The sequence below is a fragment of the Drosophila elegans genome, unplaced genomic scaffold (assembly GCF_018152505.1).
Source record: "Drosophila elegans isolate 14027-0461.03 unplaced genomic scaffold, ASM1815250v1 contig_149, whole genome shotgun sequence".
Lineage (NCBI taxonomy): Eukaryota > Metazoa > Arthropoda > Insecta > Diptera > Drosophilidae > Drosophila > Drosophila elegans.
Window position 1 is genome coordinate 10253353 of NW_024545513.1, and position 24286 is coordinate 10277638.

General features: G+C 39.2%; 3 protein-coding genes across 4 annotated transcripts in view; 1 reads left to right on the forward strand and 2 right to left on the reverse strand.

Moving 5' to 3' along the window:
* LOC108136477 overlaps window positions 1–11886 on the reverse strand; it is a 44493-nt gene extending 32607 nt beyond the window's left edge. For both annotated transcript variants that reach the window (XM_017257685.2, XM_017257684.2), the window contains exon 1: window positions 11785–11886. The gene's annotated coding sequence lies outside the window, so the exon portion shown is untranslated. The remainder of the gene's footprint in view (window positions 1–11784) is intronic.
* A 3354-nt stretch (window positions 11887–15240) lies between these two features.
* LOC108136478 (N-acetylneuraminate 9-O-acetyltransferase) lies at window positions 15241–19943 on the reverse strand. The gene is made up of 3 exons (XM_017257690.1): window positions 19461–19943; window positions 18518–18614; window positions 15241–18421 (listed from the first exon to the last, which is right to left on the reverse strand). The coding sequence occupies exons 1-3, from the start codon at window positions 19720–19722 to the stop codon at window positions 16183–16185; spliced, it is 2598 nt and encodes an 865-aa protein (XP_017113179.1). The 5' UTR covers window positions 19723–19943; the 3' UTR covers window positions 15241–16182.
* Window positions 19944–20238: 295 nt separating this feature from the next.
* On the forward strand, window positions 20239–23735 carry LOC108136623. Its single transcript, XM_017257942.2, has 3 exons — window positions 20239–20597; window positions 20652–22889; window positions 22954–23735. The coding sequence occupies exons 1-3, from the start codon at window positions 20471–20473 to the stop codon at window positions 23445–23447; spliced, it is 2859 nt and encodes a 952-aa protein (XP_017113431.1). The 5' UTR covers window positions 20239–20470; the 3' UTR covers window positions 23448–23735.
* The last annotated feature ends 551 nt before the right edge of the window (window positions 23736–24286 follow it).

Here is a 24286-nt window from a genome sequence, read left to right on the forward strand (position 1 = left end):
AGAGTACTGCAGATGGTAGGTAAAACATTTCAAGCGACTGTCAGGCTGGCGTGCCACTTCATTTGTGCTACTATTCACCCACTTGCTCCCACCCACTTCCTACCGCCCACCACCCACATCCACCCACAACCACCCCATCGGCATTTAAATACCAGCAACATCAGCCACATTGCATTTTAGCTCCGACTCACGGCTTACTTTTATTGCACGCAACAATTTCGTGCACATTTTCCTCAGCCGACACTCAGAAAAAAAAGTAATTAAAAGTATTAGTTTAGAATTTTCAAGATTTAAAGTCTAACGACTAGGCATCTTTTATTTATACTTTAAATTATTTAATCAAATTTACAATTTAAAGTATACATAAATTTATTATCAAAACTAATATTAAAAGAGATATTGCCATTTGTAGTTGAAATTTGGTTAATCAATATATTTATTGTTAAAAAATAGAGCAAGGACCTAAGCCAAATGCACTCAAAGCTCTTTTTTGTCTCAGTGTAAAAGAGGGGAGCCCAAGGATGCCGACAGCATGCCTGGACGCTTTCTTTTTATGGAGAGGAAAAATGGGGGTTAGAAATGGAAATGTGGGTACAAAGCCTCGCTCCTTAAAAATCAACTTAGCCGCAATGCGCCTGCAGGTGCTCCGCAGCCTCGCATTGTGTCCTGCCATTGCCAGGACGAAGCCAAGGATGCGGCAGATGGCTGCCTTCCTGGTGCTGTTTTGATTCACCAAGTACCGAGTGCCGAGTACCAAGTACCAAGTGCGTTGAGCCCGGGACACTGACACTGGGAATGGCCAAAAGGACCGACGACAGCATCCGGAAACGGTTCATGCAAATGATTCAGCCCTTGAGGGTCTACCAACTGAACTCTGCCAACGTTACTGCACCCAAACAGAAATAAATAAAACAAAATAGATGAACTTTGACTGTCAAAAACTGCAGGTGACTTGAAAAGTGTAGCAGATATCAGAGATACATTTGAATTGCTTTTTTTTCAAGGCAGGATGTATTTTAAGAACTCTTTGATATGTAAAAAAGTCTCACTTGTTTTAACGTTTTCTTTGTGGTGTTTGAAATAATAATAATAATAAAGTCTTTTAAAACATGTTATATGTCGTTTTATACCTACATTGTATTTTCTTTACCAGAATATTTAATATATATTTTGGATAAGTCTGACACTATTAGCTGACGCACAGATTGCAGTCAGCTTAAACAAAAGTGATTTAGTATTCAATATTTATGAGGTATAAAATTTGTATCTCAAATGTGCGTGCCATCCATTAGTCGTCTTTTACTGGTTGGCATGGCTCTTGGTCCACAAAATGATTTTGTATTATTAGTTTGCATGACAGACATTAAACATTATTACACTTTTACTTTAGTTTGTTTTCACTCGCTGCTGCTGCTTGTCAAAAATTTGGTCATTAATCACCATTATACTAGACCATTGCGACGCCTACGGGTCTTTTTGAATTTTTGTACTTTTGTTTTCCGTCGAGTACAGTGACAAAAAATCGTATTAAACGGATATTGGAGGACTAAAGGGGATTTGCGAACTATGATTTATTGCTCCCTTTACCATTGTTGGTCATCGTTTTTGGCTCTCTCACTCTCCTTTTGTTTGCTTTTATCTTGCCAAAAACATATTTCCTCACCTAACATTGACATTTGAATGCAAACTGATTGTAAGCCGGAAATTTCACTCAAAAAAATAACATATGACATATGTCAAAGCAGAGAGACGTTATTGCCAATCACACAAGCGATAATTGGCTTGTAATTTGTCAATTTTAAATTGCGAATCTGATAGTGTGTACACTGTTGATATTTTGATTCTTTAAACAATTATTAAACGTGTCAGTTAAACAATTAAGTTCTTACGAAGAGCATTTTTAATTAACGTCATTTTGGGGACAAATGTAGCAGAGTAGCATTAAATTCAGAATTGAATATCGTACATATACAATTTTTCAGCTGCATTGCACTTTTTTTTAAATAAACGAAAAAAGAATAAAAACATAACATTTAACACAAAATAAAAACTTTCAAAATACCAAAAAAAATCAAAAGTAAATTCAACGCACTTTCAGTTTTTGAATAGATTACAAAGAAGAAGCATAAAGTGTCAAAAACGTATACTATCAGTACTGTACTTTTTAAACAAAAACTGTCATTACGAACTGTCATTCACTCGGCTTAGCTTTGGTTTTTTTCTCTTTTTAAGCTTTAAACGCTAAGCCAGTCACAATATCAACTGACTGGGAAAAAATAACTTTAATTATTGATTTTTATTTGGGTGCCACAGGACGAGGAATGGAGGCGGGGGGTGGGGCTCGAAAGACGTGGACAAGGCGGTTAAGTATGTTGGCTGATGTATCTGAGTGCGTGCTGCCTGGCGACACATTTTTATTATAGTGCTGTTCTACCTTAATTACATTAAATCGATATTGCCCGTGTGTGCGAGAGAAATGAAGCTGCAAATTGAGTCCCCAAGAAAAGGAGCTTAGCCACAAAAAAAGATAATGTTGATGTGGGAACAAACGAGAAGTTAACTTTGACAAGCTGAAGTTTAAATACCCTTGCTGGTCATACCGAAAATTGATGAATATATTTGGCTGGATCATTGCCGATCAACTTGTTCTAGTCTCTAGCCTCATAAGCTGAGCTCAAAACATATATGCTTCATAGATATTTAATGAAACTTTATTGTACACACACAAAGGGTATAAAAACAAGGTAAAACCTGTCCTCCATTAAGCTGTTTTCGTGCGCAATTCATGGTCCCACACTCATATTTAATTCAGATGGCAGGCCTCGAACCAAAATGCTCTTGTTGATTAGTTTAAACGCTTTTGTTAGGACCTCACATACCCCATCCCCCCAACAGAAACATCAATTTTGGATAGGCTGAAATGTAAATAGCGAAAAATAGCTAGCCAGTGGAACTTGAATAGGCCTCAATTAAAAGGCCGTGAGGCGGATTTGGCGTAAACAAAATAAACAATAGACCGTGAATAATATCCCAAAATCTGGCTAAATCAACCAGTGCACACAGATTTTAATCACATTTTCGGCGAGTGCCTGTCAAAAGTTTGCATTAAAAAATGTTTATTTCCATTTGAAACATTGTGTTTTTAAGGTTCACACATATGCCAATGTAATTGGTCCTTGATTGAGTTATGTTTTTATAACAAATATTGATTCGCGGGCTGGCCGAAGTGGTTAACCAATTAATTGAGCTTCGACTGCGGTTGTTTTCGATTTAGAAATATGACGGTTTTGCAAGGAAATGTCTGCAACTGATGGAATTACAAATAATAATTACCCGAGTTTCCTCGATTTTTCAGGACTTTTAGACAGCGCAATCTATGTTCTCTGAAATGCATTTGGCAGTAGAGACACACAATGATTTTTTTCTATCTACCTATATGGTTTTCCAGCCACCTTAGCATGGCGCATCATTTGAGATTTCATTTTTTTGAACCGAGATATTCCGCATCACTGCAGCTGCTGTCATAGTAAATTCACACTTCGATTGGGCCACCGCATTTCAATTTGCTCTCTGTCACATTCATATTTCATATTTCAATTAGCAGACAAAGGCACACACAAAATGTGGTCGCTTATCTGCAAAACCAGTGTAAAAATGATTTTAATTGAGTCGAAAATGGCCTTTAACAAGTGAACTCACGGCTTATGCTTATTCATCTTGACAGCACAAAAAGTGTTAATTACAGTATGTAAATCGCACCGACTGATGATACTGTCATCGAATTCAGGCCGCCCGAATATTCAAACGTATCATTGCTCGAATGCAATATGGCTAAATTCTCTCTGAAATGCCAATCCGTTGACCTGGGTAAATAATTCAGTTCAAAATATGCAAAACTTTTGAGTAAATCCAAAAATATTCGATTTTTAGTTAGCTAAAATATATAAACAGAACAATAAAATCAGTTCAGTTTAAAAATCAATTCTCCGCATATTAATTTAAAACATTTGTAGACACTTTTATTAACTGCCCATATGGCAAAGTGTGATTGCAAATTAAGCAGAAGTGAAGGGGTTGTTATTATGACCTAAGCACCGTTGAATTCAATGAGTCATTCCGATATTTTTGGGCCATTCACCGTTGAATTTTACTTTATTCGAGGGTTAGAGCGCGTAATTAGTCGAACCGTGTATTCATATTTGCCTGGAGCAAATATTGGCCCACTACCACTTTATCCCCCAGTTGGAAGCCACTTAACCATGGGAAGGTTAACCAAAGCCCCATCCTCAACCCTGCCCACTCCATTTTGCTCCCTAGTTGCGCGGGTTCTGTTTTGTTCTGTTTTGTTTCTGGCAAACTAAAATCTAGAGTTCGCGTCGGAGAAGAGAAGAGGTTACATGTGTCACCCACATCCCCATGGTCCGTAACCCTCGCATTTCCATTGAGCACTCGAGTTTCTGGTTTAGATAAAAAGCCTGCCTGGCTGCCATAAGATAAGATATACATACAATGCACAAACAATCGCCTTTCCAAGCGCCTACACTGTCTGAAATTAAGTGCTAAATAAAGGATTATGAGTAAGAAACTTTTTCATAAAGTGGAAAACATTAATTAGGCTTAACACAAATAAATTATTATTTCCCGTATTTTTTGAAAAAGAAGGTAAATTAACAATACATTTTTTGCTGTTGTCAGAGAACTACTAATTTTTTTTCACATTTTAAAAGCAAACACATTAAAAACTGTGTAATGTATAATGTTATTTTCGCATATCATATTATTGCATACTTTTAGGAGGCTTTAAAATTGATTTTAAATCACTAATGGCTTGTTAGAGATTTTATGTATAGTTCTTAGTTAGTTGTTTTAATAGGCAATTGTCAAATGATTCAAAAAACTCCACATTTTTGTACAGATTTCTCTGTGCATCTATGTTCTTTTTTCTTGTCAATCGATTTAACGTCCTCTAAATGTGTGTAGACACTTCTCTGTCAATTGTAGTGAGTATTTTTTGAAGTGATGCTTTTAGGCCTCACCAAATCGACAAACAAAAATGTAATTTCACAATTATGATGGAGTTTTCCGCCCAGCGAAGAGGAGTTGATGGAAACGATGTTCTTGAGGGTTTTGGCTCTGCGGGGGCTCCAAGATTGTGAGTTGGGGTAGCTGCGAAGTAACATGGAAGCTGCGGACCAAGGTCCTTCATAATTAGTTTGACAATGCGGGGGTGTTGGATTTAAGTGGATTCCATTTGAGCGCTGCCTGCTGAAACACTCTTATCGCCGATCAGCAGCGGCATTTTTAACTGTATCGACGGGTGGCAAAATCGAAATGCGTGTTGATTGAGCCCATTAAGTATACGCTCCGTTGGCTCCCGATTAATTATGAACAACAAGGGCCCCCGGAAATGAGCAAGTGCCACAGCGGGAAAGTACCTTCAACAGTTCTGGGGGCTTAATTTTTTGATTGATTAATCAATAAATATTAGATCAATAAAAGAGAGCAGCAGGCAGCGAGAAGCGAAAAGCGAAAAGCAAAATGACAAAAATGGCTGGATTTCCTTTTGTTTTCAATTTTATAGCATATACCTGCGCTGCAAGTCCATTTAAATGTCAATAAATATATATATCCAGGGAGGCTATCCGGGGCACTTGGTGCCTTGAAGAAAAGCTGCCCCCATCATTCGAGTGCATTGACTTCGACGCCTTAATGGCTTTTTGAGTCGACTCGACTCGACTCGACTCGACTCCAGTCGAGTTGAGTTGAATTGTTTCTTGTTTTTATTTCTGCAGACGACGCTAGGTGAAAAATGGCAGTGGAAAATGGTGGAAAACGCTCAGCAACAGCACACATGAACGCGCTTATTCGGCAGACAGGCAAATAACAATAAGCAAAATACACGCATCACAAAATTCTGTGCCAAAATGGGACAGAAAAGGTCAAAAAAGAAAAAAATATATAAAAAATAAAGCCATTGTGCAGTGAGAAAAAAGATCTATTTATGTATATTCTGAAACCTTTTTCAGGATCACAACAACCTTTCAAAATTCATTGACAACGTATAATATGTAGTATACTTCTTGTTCCAAAAATCCGTAAAAACATTAAATTTTTTTCAAAATTTTTAGAATAATTAAAATGACTGTACTTTTTTTAAGAATTTTCTAAAACCTCTTGATTTGTAAGTAAAATTTTTCATATTAAGGGATAATGCTTTCCTTAATTTTATGTTTTAAATTCTGTGTATGGATATTTAAAAATAGTCTCGACTTTTTTTGCGTGCAGAAATAGATATGGAACTTGTTATGCCCCTGCTGTCACTCAAAAGCAGGTGGATAATCTTTTTCGATAATTTCATTTGACAAAAATCAATTATTACACGAAATACCAATTTAAAGATTCACAAGCGCACAGAACCGAAAGCAAACCAAAAAAAAAAAAAAAAATAAATAAATCACACTCAAAAATTCGCTTTACGCGCTGTGATTGACAAACTGAATCCGCCTTTTTCGACGCTTGACTTGACTGCATATGGATTGGCCTATTAAATGGCACAGGTGTGAGTTCTCTGGGTTTTTGTGGGTGGTTCTGGTATTTCGTTGTTTCGTATTACGTTATTTCGTTTGTTATTTGTTATTGTGGCCAGGACACGCACGCCAAGTCAAATTGGCTCATTTATCTTATTTCACATTGCTCAGTTGTTCGAAGGAAATGTTTTCGGGCAAGCGGTTTTATGGGGTGGCTCTAGGTTTTAATGACCTAACAGAGAGCATACTAATTTTTTCACAGCTCTATCAGCCACGTTAATCCATAAGCAAGAACTAAATCTTTCTTAAAGAAAAAACACGTTTAACTTATACATAAAGAAGATTAAAGGTTTGATCTTTTACCATGTGCAAATTATTGTAAATTAAGGTTATAACCTTTTAACCATTAAAAATATGTAGACCAACAATTTTATTTATGTTAATATTATACACGATTTTTTGCTTTCAGAATGTATACGGATTCCAAATATTACAATTGTTTTTTATGTGTATTCTCTTAAAAGTGTCAGCAATTTGAATCTATTCTTAGAACGATTGAATTTAAATGATATTAAAATTGCTTGTCTTGGCCTTACTTTCAGTTTGAAATTCATACGATTTATTCAATGACGTTGGTTTTATTTGTTTGGTTAGTTAAAAAAAAATGTTATTGTTTAACTTGTAAATCGCACACTTGTTTATGAAGTAATACAGTGCGAGACATAAATATTTATAAGCACAGACTGCCATTTGCACATATTGCCAAGAGAGAACGACAGTTTGAAAAAGTTTGCAATTTACATTTGTGTGTGGTGTGTGTGTGATATAGACCCGATTTGAATGATTTTAAACGCATTTGCATATAAAATACATATGCTCCCTCTCTCATTCATTCCACCGACACAACTTTTCGACTTTTCACAGGTCCAAAGAAGAAGCGTAAGGCAGAATGAATTTTCAGGCAGCCGTTTTCAACATAAACATTTTGACAGACAGACAACGACTGAGGTGTGGGCAGACATATGCTGAAACAATATATATTTCTATATGAGTACACTACGAAAAATGGAAATTTTTTATTTATTTTAACTATATATCTAAATTAAGAAATTTTAACTGTAAGCTGACTAACAAAAGGGAATAAATCCTAGAAATCAAAAGGTTTACAAATCGAACCAATTGTAGCAAAAAGTATGCAACATTTTTTGGTAACAGAACAGTTAGAAGCATTATTTCAAAATAGCAGACATATGCTGAAACAATATATATTTGCTCACGGGAAAAAAAGGAATTTTAAATTTATTTTGAGTTCTAAGTTCTGTAATTTGCATATTTAAATTATACACAAAGGAGAAACTTTCCTTTGTTCTGAATCCTATAAATTAAAAGCTTTACAATTTGAACCAACTATAGCAAAGGGTAGACCAAAACAGTAAGTAGCTTTTTTCATGTTTAATTAAAAATAAACATTATATTTGATTTAGGAAAAATAGGGCTTGAAATGTATGTGCTTCCCCATTCCTTTTATTCCTGTGTAAATTTAAAAAAGTTCTGCATGTGTTGTGAATTTTTTCATATGCGAACGTGAGTAATTATTCATTTTGGGAGAAGACTTTAAGTGCGATTTCAAAACTGCCAAAAAAGAGAAGAAAAAACGACATCTATTTGTTCCACTCGTATTTAATCCTTTAAGACCCCATGTCTTGCAGAAAATGCAGATGCAGCAGCGACTTAGTTCTGGAGTGTTTATGGATTAACTTGCTGGTTTCCTGGCTATTTTCTCCTCAGCACTTGCAATATGAAAAGTTATCCTCTTGGCCATTTTAACTATTGTATCTAATTTCTGATTTAAGATACGAATGAGTAGTATAGTATAAATATTTTCATAATCAGTTCAGTCAGTCAATTAGAATCCTTATCGCCATCGATAGTCTCTTAATAAACTTCAATCAGATTGATCGTTTTATCGCTCGCTTTTATGAGCCCAAAAAAAAACCCAAAAAAAAATACCAACAAAGCCCGCCGAAAAAAGCAGACAAACAAACGCAACTGAAAGAGACCTTCATGCTTTATGACCATGTTATATACACCTATCCGCGAATCTCCATTTTTCCAACCATTGTTTCCACATTTCTGCCCAAATGCCTCTTTTTGTTTTTGGTTGCAAAAAAAGTTAAGCGCCTTTTGTGGGTCAATCGGCGGAAAAAGATTCTTTGGAATTTGGTTGGCAATTCAGCGAGAATGGAAATTCTGGAGGAGATTATTGAACATCTCAATTTAGTGGAATAGGGTACGAGTTCAAAATCCTGTTACCCCGGATTTTTTGTATTCTATTCTTGCACAGAAAGGAAATGTTTAAATGTTTACATTTTATTGATTGCTGAAATAAGTAATTATAATAAATTTCCTTCACTCAAATTGCAATAAGCTAACGGGTAAAAGAATAAAATGTTTCCACTTAAATCACACTTATATAAAATAAAGGAAACGGAAATCAGGGAAAGGATATAGCATTCCGTGGGAAAACAGAGACGGAAAGTGAAAGCGTTAGCGTAACTGGACATCAGAAAAGCAAAACAAACAAAGATGGTCTATCCACATAAACCAAATATATATATATATATATATATATATACATATATATGGAATACATGTAGTAAAACAATAGGAAAAAAACCACGCCAACAACAAGAGGCCGGGCCGTCGGCATCAACAACAGCGTTTAAATTTCTGTTATAAATAATGAAAAACCAACAAACAAACGGCAAACAAGCAAAATGGTTGTCGAAGAAAACAAAAAAAAAAAAAAAGAAAGCCAGCGCAAAACTGGGCAAAAAATATGAAATGAACTGCATGCAATTCAAGTGAATATCGAAATAGAATCAAAATGTATTGAAATGGCAACAACAAGAGTATAACAGGATGAAACGATATCACAAGGAGCTAATGCTTCGATGTCAATGGAAAATACCAAACAAATAAACAAAGAAAATGAAAACCATTTTTCTGTGTAAATAAGAGGTGAACCAATAAATGATCTAATATTTATATTAAGGCTTTGCATAGCAATGAGTTTTCTAAATGAGACCTTATTAGGGAACTCTAATACTCAAAGGTCCATGTGGTTTTATTAAAAAAAATGTATACTTAATTAATTTCTGAAAACACTTGTATTTAGAAGAAGATAAATGGCAATACAAATTTGGTATTAATAAATCACATATTTTAAGTATAGACCTTTCAACTATGGTTTCTATCAACAGGAATACGTTCCTTTTAGTTTAGCTTTTATTCGCAACGCAGTTTTTACAAAGTCCAGGACATCTGCCAACGAAATCTGTAGTGGAAGCGGAGTGAAGGAAAATTAAATTAACAGGCCCACATCCTCCCACTTCAGGCAGTCCAGTTTTTTTGTTGCCCCTCGCCATCAAAATATTTGTATATATTAGGGGCAAGGAACAAAGAAAAAATGTGGAACAAAACGCCAAAGGACATGGCCGGCATTTTTGATTTTGTTTACATTTGGCATTTTTCATATTTTTTTCGTCTTTCAGTTTCCCGGGGCAAATGACAACCAACGAGAAAACAAAAGTGTAGCATACATTGGAGGATCTGAAAGTACATGGAGAAGGTGAAGCTGAACACTTCAAAGGCAGCGTACTCAAACTCGGGCATTGTGTTTGGAAATTTTCAAAATCGAAATACTTTTTGCATGCTAATGCGTAATTTAAAGTTAAATAAAATCAAAGGGATTGCAATTTTTTAAGTAAAATGTTAAAGAACAATTTGAATTTAATAATAATAGTGATAACTATTAAAAAAGAACTGAGAACTAGAGGTCTTTAACTGAACAGAAAACTTTGCAAATGCAACTACTAACTTAAGCTCTGGGAAACTTGAACATTACAGAACAATTCCCAGGCGAAAAGCAACAATCAAATTCATATGATTCTGCCAACAAAACCAAAATGAAAACAACGATTCCAAGTCCCTGAAAAATAAACTCGTGACAAACAAGAAGAAAGCGAAAAGGGCGCCAAGGAAAATGGAGGTGCTGGAGGATGAGGATGAGCATAAAGGGAGGCCACCAGGCAGATGTTACCCTCTTAGCGAAATATAAGGACACCGATGTCCTCGGGCCGCACCAAACTGTGTATGCGACGGTGCACAGATAAAAACTACAGGATTATAGTTCAGAAACTCTTTTTGGTAATGTTTTCGAATTAGAGTTAAGAAAAAGGGTTTTATAGGAAAAATAACGATACATAATTATCGTGTCGATATTGTTCGATAATAATATCGCTATTATATATTGTAATACTTTTGCAATTTATTGATTGATACCTACATCGACACAAATACATTTTTGTAAAATAATAAAGAAGTAAAAATGTTAATACTTTTTTTTTATTTTTTTATTTTTAACGATTATTTTCAGTATTTTCAGCAAAGAATCCAATCCGAAATTTTGGTTGGTATAGGACTTTTCCTTTCTCGTCCTTCTGGTAATATACAAGTTTTTAACTTTAATATGCCAGCTAAAAAACTACTTGTAAATTAACGAGCAGACGACGGTTTTCTAGAACATTAAAATAAAAGGCAAAGTCTTTAGGCAGTTTTGAGATAACCGAAATAATTTGCCCAGTGTATGGTGTGGGTATACATAGAATGTGAGGGGAGAAAATACCAAATTGTAGGCAAAGACGTGAGTTGTCTAAGCGTCTGTCTGGCACAATCAAAACAAGAAGCCGTCAACCGGGCCAACGCAATTCTAATTAACTGCCAGATACACAAGGACACTCGCACACCCAAGTGGAAATGAATGGTGGCGGATAGGGTGGCCCCTTGCCCAAGTCGGCGTTTTTAATCCACAAATTAAATCGAAACCTCGAAAATCCAGACAGCAAAAAGCCCAACTAGCGAAGGGTATCCTAAGTACTTTGGGTTACTAATGCGCAGTAAAAGGCACTAAAAAGCAAGCTTTCCTCAAGTGTCCGCTTTACTTTCTCTTGCGCAGCTATGTATGTGTGTACCTTTGCATCCACTATGTGTCTCGCTCGTGTACTCAACATTAATTGTAATCGCAATAGCATTTGTAATTGCAAATGACATAAGTAAGAGCTACAGAGCGATGATAATGATAATGATAACAACGATAAAAACGGAAACAATGAAAGCAACAACACAGCAATGGCAGTGCCAACAACTTAATGACAACGGAATTGAGTTTGGTTTCACTGGTCCCAAAGCTTCTCACCTGTTAGTGGTGATGTCCTTAGATCACATGTACCGTTCGGCTCCGAACCCTCGTGGATAACATTCCTGGCTTTAGGTCCTTAGAGTTTAGTTTTAATAACATATATTGGTCTATCGGCATAGCTTCGACACGGGTGATTTTACAACGTACGATTTCGATATTTTCGATAAATTATCGTCTCTGTTTAATTAGGTTTTATAGTTTGTATTTATATTGAGTTTGGTTTTAGATTCGATCTGATTTTGGTTTAATATTCAATATTCAAGTCTGCATTTGAATAATGTATAGTTGTTTGGGGTGTTATATAGATTTCTTCGATTCAGTATCGATTCAATTAAATTCGATAGGTTTGATCGATTAATTCGATATTTTAGGGTTTAAAATTAAATATTTTCTAAGCCGATGTCTTCAAGAAACGATCGTCCCAATTGGATTTCAAAATCTTCACCATTTACTCCGATAAATCAGAATTTGGCTTGTTTTTCTTTTTTAATCGAAGCAGCTCGATCAAATATCGGGTTATCAGTTTAATCTGATATCGATCCCTGTAGTATCGATCAAGTATAGGGTGCATTTTGAAGTTCCTTTAGTTTTTGCATTGGTTTCAAGGTATATGTAAATTTATAATTATATTTAAATAGTTGTTCTCTTAAATTCTTTTTTGGGTTTACTTAATAATAATCGGCGTACTTTTAATAGCTTTCCTCAAATGTTTTTTTTAATGAATTGGTTATATGTGATTGCATAGAAGTAAGTTCGATTTGGTGTCTTTTCAATACTCTTGATCAATTAGATTTTAGTGATCGTGTACACCAAACACAAAGCTTAATGGTATATTTTTTTGATCTTCTTGGATCGATTTTGACTTGAAACATTAATAAATTTATATTTTTCTTGAATATGTTTGAATAAAGTTTGAATTATATTTGTATATTGTGATCGGCTTTGATTTCTTAAAGTCACAATCATAAAGATTTTGCAGACTTAATTTAGAATTTATTTTTTAGTGAATAAATAATGATACTAACAACAATAATTTGACTGATTACTGTGATAATATATAATATACTTGCTACTCGATTAAAATTTCCATACAGAGGATGGTATGATCAAATTCTGATCTTTAATTTGATTCCCATAGATTTTGATTTGAGAGTTCTTCGATTCCTTCGTTGATGGTTAACTTCGACGTCGATTTCCAAAATTTTGATTGATTCTGATGGTTTACACTTTGTATTTTCGTAAGTACATATGTTTTACTGATATGTAAACTGCGGCAACAGGAAAAAAATTTAAAAAATATGACATTTTTAATTTCAATTATACACTTTAAACAAACACCCGGCCTAGGCACTGAAAACGCTTCCTTGACACTTGTAACACAGCCAAAAAAATAAAACCCTTTAAAAGCCACAGCAGTTATTCATTTCTTGGCACTATTTTTATCAAAAAGTATTCACATTTAAAAGTTTTTCAAATTTTGTACTGATTTTTTGGCGCCCAAATGATTTTTTTTTGGCGCCAAACTGGTGCTGCTGTGGCTTGTAATTCTCCTGTGGCAGTGCCAACGAACCGTTTCCAAACACTTTCGACCGCTGACTGGGAGCCGCCGCCGCTGAGCGCCTTCATTTAAACCTTTTGCCCTCGGGTTTTGCCCGACGAGCTACAGTCATGTGCAATAAAATAAGGACACTGATTAACGTTCTAGAGGAAGAACCCCAAAATGACTACTCTAAAAAAAAAGTATATGAAATTTTTCAATTGCTTAAAATTAATTGGTGTAATAATTTGCTTAGATGTTTGTTTCGCCTTGTGAATATATAAAATAATTTTAATGTGTGTTTTTAAATTATTAATTTACTAAAAAAAAAAACCCTACCTATTAATTGAGTTTATTTGTGTTTATTTTCCACTAGACATTTATTAAAGTAAATAATAGAAATAGTTTTGCACATCTTAGAAAACACTTTTAATGCAGACAGACGTCCCTATTGATTTTCATATGACTGTATAAATCGAAAATGCCGAGTCCAGGCGGCTCGGAAAAGCTTTGGCAGCTCCCACTCAAAAGCATTTTCTTTTATTTGCGGCTTACTGAGCTGGTTCGCGGCCAGGAAAAGCGTTAGCTTCCACGTATCCGTATGACGGGGCGGAAAAGCGGTGGAAAAGCCACTTGTTGAGGCCAGCAGAGAGCTTTTTAATTGCCAACCGAAGCCCAAAGCTGATCGCTAAATGTGTTTTTTTTTTACAAATTAATTTAAATCATACAATAAATAATAATTAAAATTTATATATCTGTTTTCGTCGGACTTCTAGGGTTTTAAAGACTCTATTATGATGCAGAAATTTAAACTGAGTGTAAAATGTTTAAAACTAGAGCAAATGAAAGTTGTATTCAAAAGTATTTGAAAAAAATTATCTACATTAATATATTAATATGACAACAGGTCATTTATTTGTTTTGAACAGTAGCTCAAACGAAAATAAATATAAACAAAATGTATTTATATTTCAACTCAATTAATAATAATTTACTCAATAGAATAGAATTTATAGAATTTCGTGACACTCCCGAATATGTCTCGTGTTGCGTTTCTCTTGCCACAAATCTCAAAACCTTAAAACCCGAACCATTTTCCAATTAAACGGAACAAACTTCTGTTTGTGATGCGAATTAATTCCTCGATTAACCAAGAGTGTGTCTACTTATGTATGCAAATATGTACCTTTTGGAGACTCGTGGAATTGTCGTAGTTTCAATCCTACTGCTTCTGCCCTCATCCACATCCTCATCCTCATAAACATTCACACATCCTGAGCGAACACAACTCTTTTTACTTTCACGAGTTGAATACATTTTTTTTGTGAATGGAACGTAAACATCGCCATCACCTGCGTTTTCACACTGAGAAAAATATAAAGTGTTAAAATAAGATTGATCGAAATATAAACATTGAATGAATTAGCAAACCAATTATAAAACTATAAACAATAAAGTTAAAGATACGTCTCAATATTCAAATTATAGGGAATTATGGGACATAGGAAAAGCTATTTGAGGTAACGAATAATTTGTTTTTAATTGATTATTAAATATTATAATTTTTTAGTGATAATAGAAAACGTTTTTAATTGTCATCATATACTCATTTAAACATAAACGATTTATAGGTCTTAAAATGTACTTTTATATGATTGAAAATTTAGATTTAAAATACTAGGATTTTTGTTACGTCTTGAGAGGTTTTTTTTTTTTGGAAAATATGTACTATACTACAATAGATATTATTCTTACCAGCCGATTATTTCGCTCCATGCAGCTTAGACTTGGTTTGCAGGTTGTAATCCCTGCAATCCTGTGCCCGCGAAAAAGTTAAAGGATGACCGGGTTCAGTGGCCACCAGTCCAAAGTTTCCCAGACGATGGCTTCCGCCCGGTGGCTTACAGTGTGTCAAATAAGTATATATCCATTGCTTTATTCTCTTGCTCTATACATACATTTGGTTTGCCGCTGCTTGTGTTTGAGTGAGTGAATGTTTTTTGTGTGGCTGGGTGAGTTGTTAAGTAATTTGTGCAAAATTTAATTAAAGCTAAGTTATCTCTATAAGTATATATGTGTGTAATGTTCAATGTGTGTCTACAGTGCGTTTCAGAACCATAAGAAAATTGCGCAGTTAAGTTAAAGCCATAATCCACTTAACAAAGTTGCTTAAAAAATATACAAAGAATATTTGGGAGCTGTCATCTTACAAATTAAATCGATTTAAGGTACCTATGTTTCGAGTAAGCTTAATTATAATAAACTAGGTTCGAATTTAATTTGCTTTCTAAATACATTTTGATAATATTGAAAAATATAAGTTCTCAAAATGTAAATGTATAACTCAAAAAATTAAGGTCGCTTAATATACGTTTTAGCAAATGGAGATATTGATTAAGGTAAGTTTTCGTTCCGGTTACGAGAAATAACTTCTTATAGCTATGACACGCACTATATAAGCTAGGGTGGCTCGATTTTAACAAATGCCAATAGAAGAGAAGCATATATAACATTTATTGCTTTATTATACTAAGGAGTTTAAAAAGAGTTTTGACTTTATATAAAAGAATTTACGTGTGGTTTTCTTATTGAAAAATGAAAGCAAACATGTGACCTATGGTCCTATAAAGTTAAATATCCTTTGTTAAGAATTGAGATATTGCAACGTGATTTTAGAACTTTGAGCTTGCGTTTAAAACCGATCCACCCTGAGTTACACACTCGTGTGTTTGCACTTATTTCTTTTTGCCAAATGGGCGGGCTGCTATCTATCGAATACTTTGGGGTCACTAACTGGGCGGCAATTGGATTGCGAATCGCTCAGGATCGGATCGGATCGGATCGGATCGGGTGATCGATCAGAACATGCCGTCCGATCGGGCCACGGGTATGAGCACGATGAGAAAGATGACGAAGTTGCGCATGACCAGGCGCCAGTCGCTGGGCACGGCATAGGGCAGCAGGATTTGGGTGAGCCGGTGCACCTCGTGCGAGGCGCACACAAAGATGAACGACGTGATGATCATGTTGAGCGTGGGGAAGCCGGGCAGCAGGACCAGTACCCCATGTCGATCGGCGGCCAGCCAAATGTGATACTGGCAGACGAACAGCTCCAGCGAGATGCGGCCAAACCAGGCGAAGAACGCCGAGTAGCGGGTGCGCAGGATGCCCGAGATGTTCCGCAGGACCACATAGCCGACAATCGGTATGAACAGGATGTACGAGTGGATCTCCTCGCAGTTCTGCACGTTGCGGCAGAGGAACGAGAACGAGGTGTACACGCCAACGCCCAGCAGTGCCAGCAATGTGACCGATATGGAGGTTCTCCGCGAGAACAGATTCCCATGATTGTTGTCGTCGAACACATTGTACTTCTGGGCAATGTGAAAGCAGGCGGCATAGATCATGCCAAAGGCCACCGTATACCGGTCCAATTTCCACTGATGCCACCACTCGTGCAGATCGTCGTCCGTCGTCACGAACAGCGCCTTCCAGGGACGCGTCACGAAGATGCGCTCGAAGAAGACCTCCGACATGAAGAGCACCGTGATGCCGCCCAAGCAGCCAATGCACTTGCACACCAGATACAGATAGTGCAGCGGATTGGCGTCCACGGAGGCCGAGGATATGCGTGGCGGCAGCGCCAGCACAAAGTAAACAACGCACAGCCAGAACGAGAGCAGTGGCACAAAGTAGTAGAACTGATAGGGCCTGTTCATGCAGAAGCACAGCAGCACACTGAGAAAGTTCGCCCGGAACATGGCCTGAAAGAAGCGCACGAACAGCGATCCATTGCCACCCGTTTGCCAGAGGTGCGTGAAGTGCATATAGCCGGTGAGGAAGAAATAGCCGGAGATGAGCAGCTTGATGTGCATGTGTATGGGCAGCACACGCTGCGCTCCGGTCATGTAGTATATCAGCACCACCAGTAGTATCCAGCCACGCAGCTCGTCTGTCTGATCGCGATTCAGGACTTTGGTGAACCGCGAGTCCTCCGTGAAGAACAGGCCCAATGCGAAGACATAGCCCACCGGTATCCAGAAGCTGAACTCCGAATAGTATTTGTTCTCCTTCATAAAGAAATTGGTGCGATCGCAGAGGTAGAAATAGGCCAGTATAAGGCCAAGTAGTGATAGTGCCACCATGGGTGTGCCATAGTCGGTCATCAGGGCGGATAAGGCATTGCTAGGTGCTCCTCCATTGGATTGCTGCTGGTGCTGATGCTGATGCTGCTGCTGCTGTTGCTGCTGCAATGGCACATATAGGGTCTGGCCACGCAGGTGGAGCAGCCATCTGCGCAGGCACATCCCGCACACGAGGGTCATGCAGACGCCAAAGAGGGCGTAGGCGACGATTTGGAGCGTGGTGTGCGGCTCGGCGCTGCTGCAGCAGGTTCCATCATTGTAGTTCATATAGTCGTTGCAGTACATGTTCCACAGCAACTGAACCTCCAGCCGCTGGCCATGGGCGCACAGTTGATGGCCATCGATGGCGTTGTCGAGCAGACCGTTGGCTATGTGCCAGGCGGATTCCCAAACGGTGGCCTCCGTGTAGCGGAAAACACCCCTGGCCACATGATTCAAGCGATCCAAGTGCTCGTTCTGCAGTAGCTTCCAATGCGACGGTAATTTCTCCTCGTCCACGCGATCGGCCAGCTTCCAGAGGACCCGCGATGTTTGTGCCACCAGGCGATGGAATGGGGCCACCAGCAGGGTGAGATTGGCGGCATACTGACGCAACACATCGTCGGTGGTGTTGCCGGCCAGCAAACTGGCATAGGTGAAGCCCACCACGTACACGGAGGACAACTGCTTCTCGGCCTCCAGACGGTACAGCTGCTCCACCAGCGTCGGACTCACCTCCTCCGCCCGTATGTACTGGGCCAGCATGTGCAGTTTCTTGTCCTCGAAACGAGCGGATCCGTCCGCCACCGAGGCATTGTTGTCCTCCTCATCGGGCACCTCGTCGGCGGCCAACGGCAGACGCAGTTGCTCCACAAAACGCTCGTAGAGCAGCCGCACACTCTCGTCGCCAATGAAGACAAAATTGTTCTTGTTGTCGAAGAAGGCCAAGTAACGCAAGCAGCGCCGGGTGTCACTGTAAATGACACGAATTTCGGTTAGACTCATGGTGACTCATTAATTGGGGGCTGGGTTATGTGGGTTATATGGGTTATCTGTGTTGATTACTCACGTGAGGGAGTACTTGTGCACCATGCAGCCGTACGGCTGCCACTCGTTGTCGCCCTTGAAACGGCCCTTGGACAGCAGCCACTGGCAGGAGTCACTGCCTGCGGGAGTATGGGCAAACGGAACAAATCAATATCCGTAGGGGGAGTGAACACGAACATATACCGATTGTCTAGTTGGCCTCATTCACTTATCCCTAATTGCAATCATTCTATGGTGTATTTCGGCTTTAAGTTCCTTAAACAATTATGGTTAATGTGTATATTCTTTTATAAATCATAAGCTACCTAATACGAGTTTAATATCCGTATCTATTTAATCATAAAGGCAAGTTTTAAATTAAGCTTGTCAGCTCTCCACAAACATTATTTTAAGAATTTTAAAATGATTATCTATACAACATATGTAGCTAATTTTATTTTCTATTTTTATTTCTAAAAAATCTGTTTGAGACAGACTTGTCAAATATCTTGTTCATTTGTTCAAGTTTTATTTTCTTATCTCTGCTGATTCATTCAATATTATAACAACTATAAAAACATAGTCGGCATATATACATAGAAGACTAAGCCTGTTTGAAGTAATAAACTGACTATCAGGAAAACAAAGAATTTATGCTTATCGTATGTTTAATTAAATCTTTTAAATCTTAGTATACTAATTCTTATGGCTTAAAGTCAAATGGCCTTTAGTTTAAGGTTATTATATTTATGTGAGAAATGTTGATCTAATAAATGTTAACTTATTATCATAATATTCAAATTCACCCTGGAAAGGACATGACTATGGATTTTAGGTAATATGGAGATGTGAGGCCAATAAGTCGAGATCTTTGAAAACCAAATGATAAATAAGTTTTGTTTGAAATATTTCACGGAATATGGTCGCAGGATCGGGTTAATATGATAACGAGAGTATGGGCTGCACACTTATAACGTTGGACCCACCGTAATTCCAATTGAGCAGGCCGTGATATACGATGAATCCGAGGACCAAGAGAAGAGCCACCTTTTTGGCATTGGTCGCGTTCAGTTGCTCCATGAATATATCCGCTTTGGTGGGCATCCGTTGTCCACCGGCGGCGCCTCCAATGCATATGTCACCGAGCTCGGGACTGGGGGCTCCATTGCCAGAGGATCCTGGTGCTCCAGGTGCACCTGATCCTCCTCCATTTCCTCCATTTCCACCGCGCAATTCGCGTAGCTCCATAATTTATAAGCCTCCTCCTCTTCCTCTTCCTACAATTTGGCCTATAATATTACAGAAAAGTTGGCCAATTGCATGGGCATGGTCTTAGCCCAATTTCGCTGGTTTCGCGGACACCGTCTCCTTCTCTTTTGCTGTCTTTTTCGCTTTTATTTATTAATTTTTAAAGTTTTTTAGACAGTCTCTTGCTTCGCCGGCCGATAGGCAACCGCCGTCTATCGCCCGCCGCCCCCGCCGCACGACTATCGCCTATCGGCGAACAGCTGATGTGTCGACGTCTCGGGTTGAATGGTTAAAAAGAACAATTCGAATAATGCACCGTTATATTGGAGCTATTAATGTACAATTTTGTTCATTCAAATAAAACCAAAATTTGGAAGATGGCTTGCAAAATAAGCATGATTTGATATATACAAGACATAGTAATCCTTTGGGACTACATTACAAACAAAAAAACAAAGCAAACTGAGACTTCACTGACTTCTCATAAAAATGTAGCATTTGAGTTTGTTCAGCGTACGAATCGGTCTTTATATCAGCTAAAAATTGTATTCAGTCGAGAAACAAAACAAGTTAACAATAATTCAAATTTGATTTCAATATCAGCAATACCGATACTCGATATCAGCAAGTGCCAATTGTTCGCGCTATCGATACATTTAAATTTTAAGAAAAGAAGGCAAATTGTTGTAGTTTCTAGCAAAAATAAGACATTTTTAGGGTAAACTAGTGAAATTCCGAATTGGGAAAGATGATAACCGAAAAGCAGCATCCGCTGGACAATTGCGAGCTGTTTGTCCAGCTGAGGATGACCTTCCAGGAGATCAGCAAGAACAACAAGAACAGCAAGAGCCTTAAAAACATTATTTATTGGAGCGGTGAGTGGAACAATTTGGGGTATTAATTCCGAATAAAGCTTTGCTTTCCGACAGGAAATGAGGAGCACATTGCCGAGATTTGCAACCGCGTGGCGCGGCTATTGCTGGAGCACGAGCTGATCCTCCAGGAACCGCATGCCAGGCAGCCGGAGGAGGAGGATGACCTGGTGGCCCGTCCAGTTGGTCCGGAGGCCATGAATCACCTGCGCGGCCTGCTTGTCTACCTGGTGCTTAACACGGCCAACGAGCAGCACGAAGAGCACTCCCAATGGAGCCAGAAGTGCTTCCATTTGTGCGGCCAACTGCCGGCCATACCGCAATTCCTGACCATTGCCATTGCCTTGAAGTGTGGCCTGCAGCAGCCGCTGGAGGAGTTGCTGGCCTGCGGGCCACGCTGGCTGACCACCCAGTACTTCGATACCTTCAACCAGACTCTGTCGCACGTGCACAAGGATCCCCTCGATGTGCTGCCCTTGATATTCGGCGTTCTAAAGGCAGCCGGTTGTGCCATCGTCCATCATAATCTGCCCGAAGCCAATGGGCGGTTGATTAGCCTGATGTCCGGAATGTTGCATCGTCATCTCCTAACCTCTGAGGAGCGCTTGAAGAAGGAGCTGCCGGCGTCCAGGCGCGACATTTACCTGGCTCAGGTCACGCAGCAGCTGATAGAGCTGCTTTTGGACATTCTCGACGATGTGAAGGGACAGCAGAAGCCCAAGAGCTTCACCATTTACAGCCAGATGAGCGTCGACATCAGTGGCAGCTACTCAACGGATGCCAAAAAAGATCTGCACCTCTATGCCCTAGTCTTGTTGGACGCAATTCAACGCGCTTTGCAGCCAGTCAGCGTGTATACCTACATGAACTGGTTGGATATGCAATCGCCGCGTTTGCTTTATAGCTACCAGGAGCTAATCTGTAGCCAGGCGGCCGAGATGCTGCAATTGGCCCAGCAACACAAGGATCTCGGGCAGCATGAGGTCTGCAAGCAGCTGAAGACTTTTGCGGACGCAGCCAAAAGCTTTGAACAACGCCTCAAAGAGCTGACCATTGGCGAACTGTTGGGCTTTCTGGACGGTGATCTTGGCGTGGCCACCAATGAGCAGCTACTCGCCGGACTGACCAATCTCTTTGACCGCTCCATTGCCTATGGCAATGATGAGTGCGTGGAAACGATGGCCAAGCACATAGAGCTGCTCACTCCGATGCATGCCCAGATGATACAGGTGCATTTGTCCCATGTGGTGGAGGCCAAAAAGATGGCCGAAGAGGAGGAAGGCATTCAAATCAAGGAGGAGGAGAATGACAATAAGGAACCCATGAGTTTGAGCGAGGATGAGGAGGAAGAGGAGGAGGAGGCGTATGCCAGCCTGCTGAACTTGGTTCTGCGTCCGCTGTTTCAGCAATTAAGCTTAAGCGAAAAGATCAATTTTCTGCAAATGCGCGATGCGCTCAATGTGACAACGGGTGGCTTTAAGTTTGAGGCACCGGATCATCAGAACCGTCGCGTACGCTTCTTCAATCACTTGCAGCTTGACACGGCATTCCCGTGTGACGAGTTCCTCACTCTGTGCTATGAGAATGCGGAGAAAACGTGGCTCGATTTCGCCCGCCTGGGCATGAAGCACCGGCGCTTTGGAGCGCTCTTCTGGCGCCTAGCCTGCAACTGTGCCCACCATGCTGTCAACCAGATGAGCCACTGTGCCAGGGAACTGCTGCTGGACGACCAGCTGCTGATGAAGGCGAACGCCTCCCGTTTCCTACTCTCGTTATATGGCCACCAGCTGATCCTCAACGGCCTGCGTTTGGTCTCGCGCCAGTATTATGTCTGCCTGAAGGCAGGCGCCTGTCCGTACGAAAAGGAGCAGCTGCAGCAGGCACAGGCCCAGTTCCTCGAGGGCTGTGCCGCTGGCCTGGCCGCTTTCAGTGAGACCTTGGACTATGCCAGCCTGCAGCGCATCCTGCGTTTGCTCTTCGAAATTGCAGCGACCGAGAAGAAGCTGCAGCGCTTTGGCTGCCAGCAGATGAGGAGTATTCAGAGGGAGCTTGGGAAATCACCGAGTGGAGAGGGAGAACCAGAAGATGTCCAGGTGGCCAAGCATTATCTGTCCATGCACGCCCTTCTGCCCGAGTGGCGACAGGAGAACATCAAGCTGATCTCCCAGCTGATGGCCACCATAGATGCGCTGCGCTGGGATTTGACCACCTTTGAGCGTGCCCGCGTGGACTCTTTGGGCCTGGCAGTGCGCTATTGGCGCGAGAATTTTCCCCACCTGAAGATTTTGAGCGAAGGTGAGTTCTCCAATTTTGTAACGACCATGAAAACTAGATAGATTACTTTGATTTTTTTTGGCAGAGTTCCGTCAGAAAATCGTGGATGTTGCGACCCAGTTGAGATTCAAGGACTTTTGGGCGATCAGACTGGAGAAGGGAAGATTTAATTACAATCAGCGTTTCATTAGTTTGGTGACCCAGGCCAGCGGAGCGGAGGCCACCAAACTTTTCGCCCAGATACTAAAAAATCGCTCCGATCACTTGCTTATGGGCGAATTAAGCGAGGCCGTGGTGCAGGCCAACTGCCAGTCGGCTTTGGATGCCTTTAAGTACCTTTTCTGGCGCTATTTGATCGCCTTTCGGCGTCACTTCAAGTACGGCAAACCAAACAGAAGGTGCCGCCACTGGGATCATTTAATGGTCATTGTGAACAAGTCCCCGTTCTCAATTCGCAATGAAATCATGACCGAAGCTTGCAAGGGTTTCTATTCGCGCTATCGCAACATTCTAACCGGATATCCTACCCAGAAACAAGCCAATCCAGACCCCTTGGAATCGGATTTGAAATCGATGTAAATGGATTTGATCTTTTTACCGAAGTATCTGCGCTAGTCTAAAACTTGGAATGGTGTGAAGCGCCCAAATACCTTATGAACACTCGGATTATTTATTGAATCACCAAGATTGAATATGTACAATCTTAGGATTCGGAAAACTGCATTTAAAAAGACAAGCAAAATGAGTCTTCTAAATTACATATATTTTTAATTTCCAATGCCATTACTTTCTCTTAAATCTCTTAATTTACTTTTTAAGTACTGGAAGTTGTACAACAAATTCCTTTTCCAATGCGCATCAAATAAAATCTAGTACAAAAATACAATAATTAAAGATTATTTCTTCAATTTCGCTGTGTTTAAATTATTCGTGCATTTCATTTATTTTTTTTTTTTTCTTAATTATTAAAATATGGATTTTTTTTTCTAAGAGTCTTACAAGTAAAAAGAAAAAATAAAATACTTTCCACTTTAACATTGTTAAGAGATTTTAAAACGTTATCGTCAAACAACTTGAATCGATATCCAAGAAAAATATCGATGACTGGTCAAGATGGCATGCAATTTTTACGGTCATCAATGTATTTGATGGCAAAACATCAAATAAACGTATGAATCCCTGAAAATTCAGGAAAAATTTTCAGCAATTGAAGGAACGACCTAAAATTGTCAAACAGCTGTTTCATCAAACAGTCGTTACAGCTTCTGTTTGAAAACTGCCCTAAAGTAAATAACAGAGTGTGCGCAAGAAATGGAGTGGATACTAACAGAGTGCGTAAGAACTGCAGTGAAGCAGTTAACAGTGCGCAAGAACTGGATAAATAAAAAACATCGATCACCAAACATCGACACTTTCGA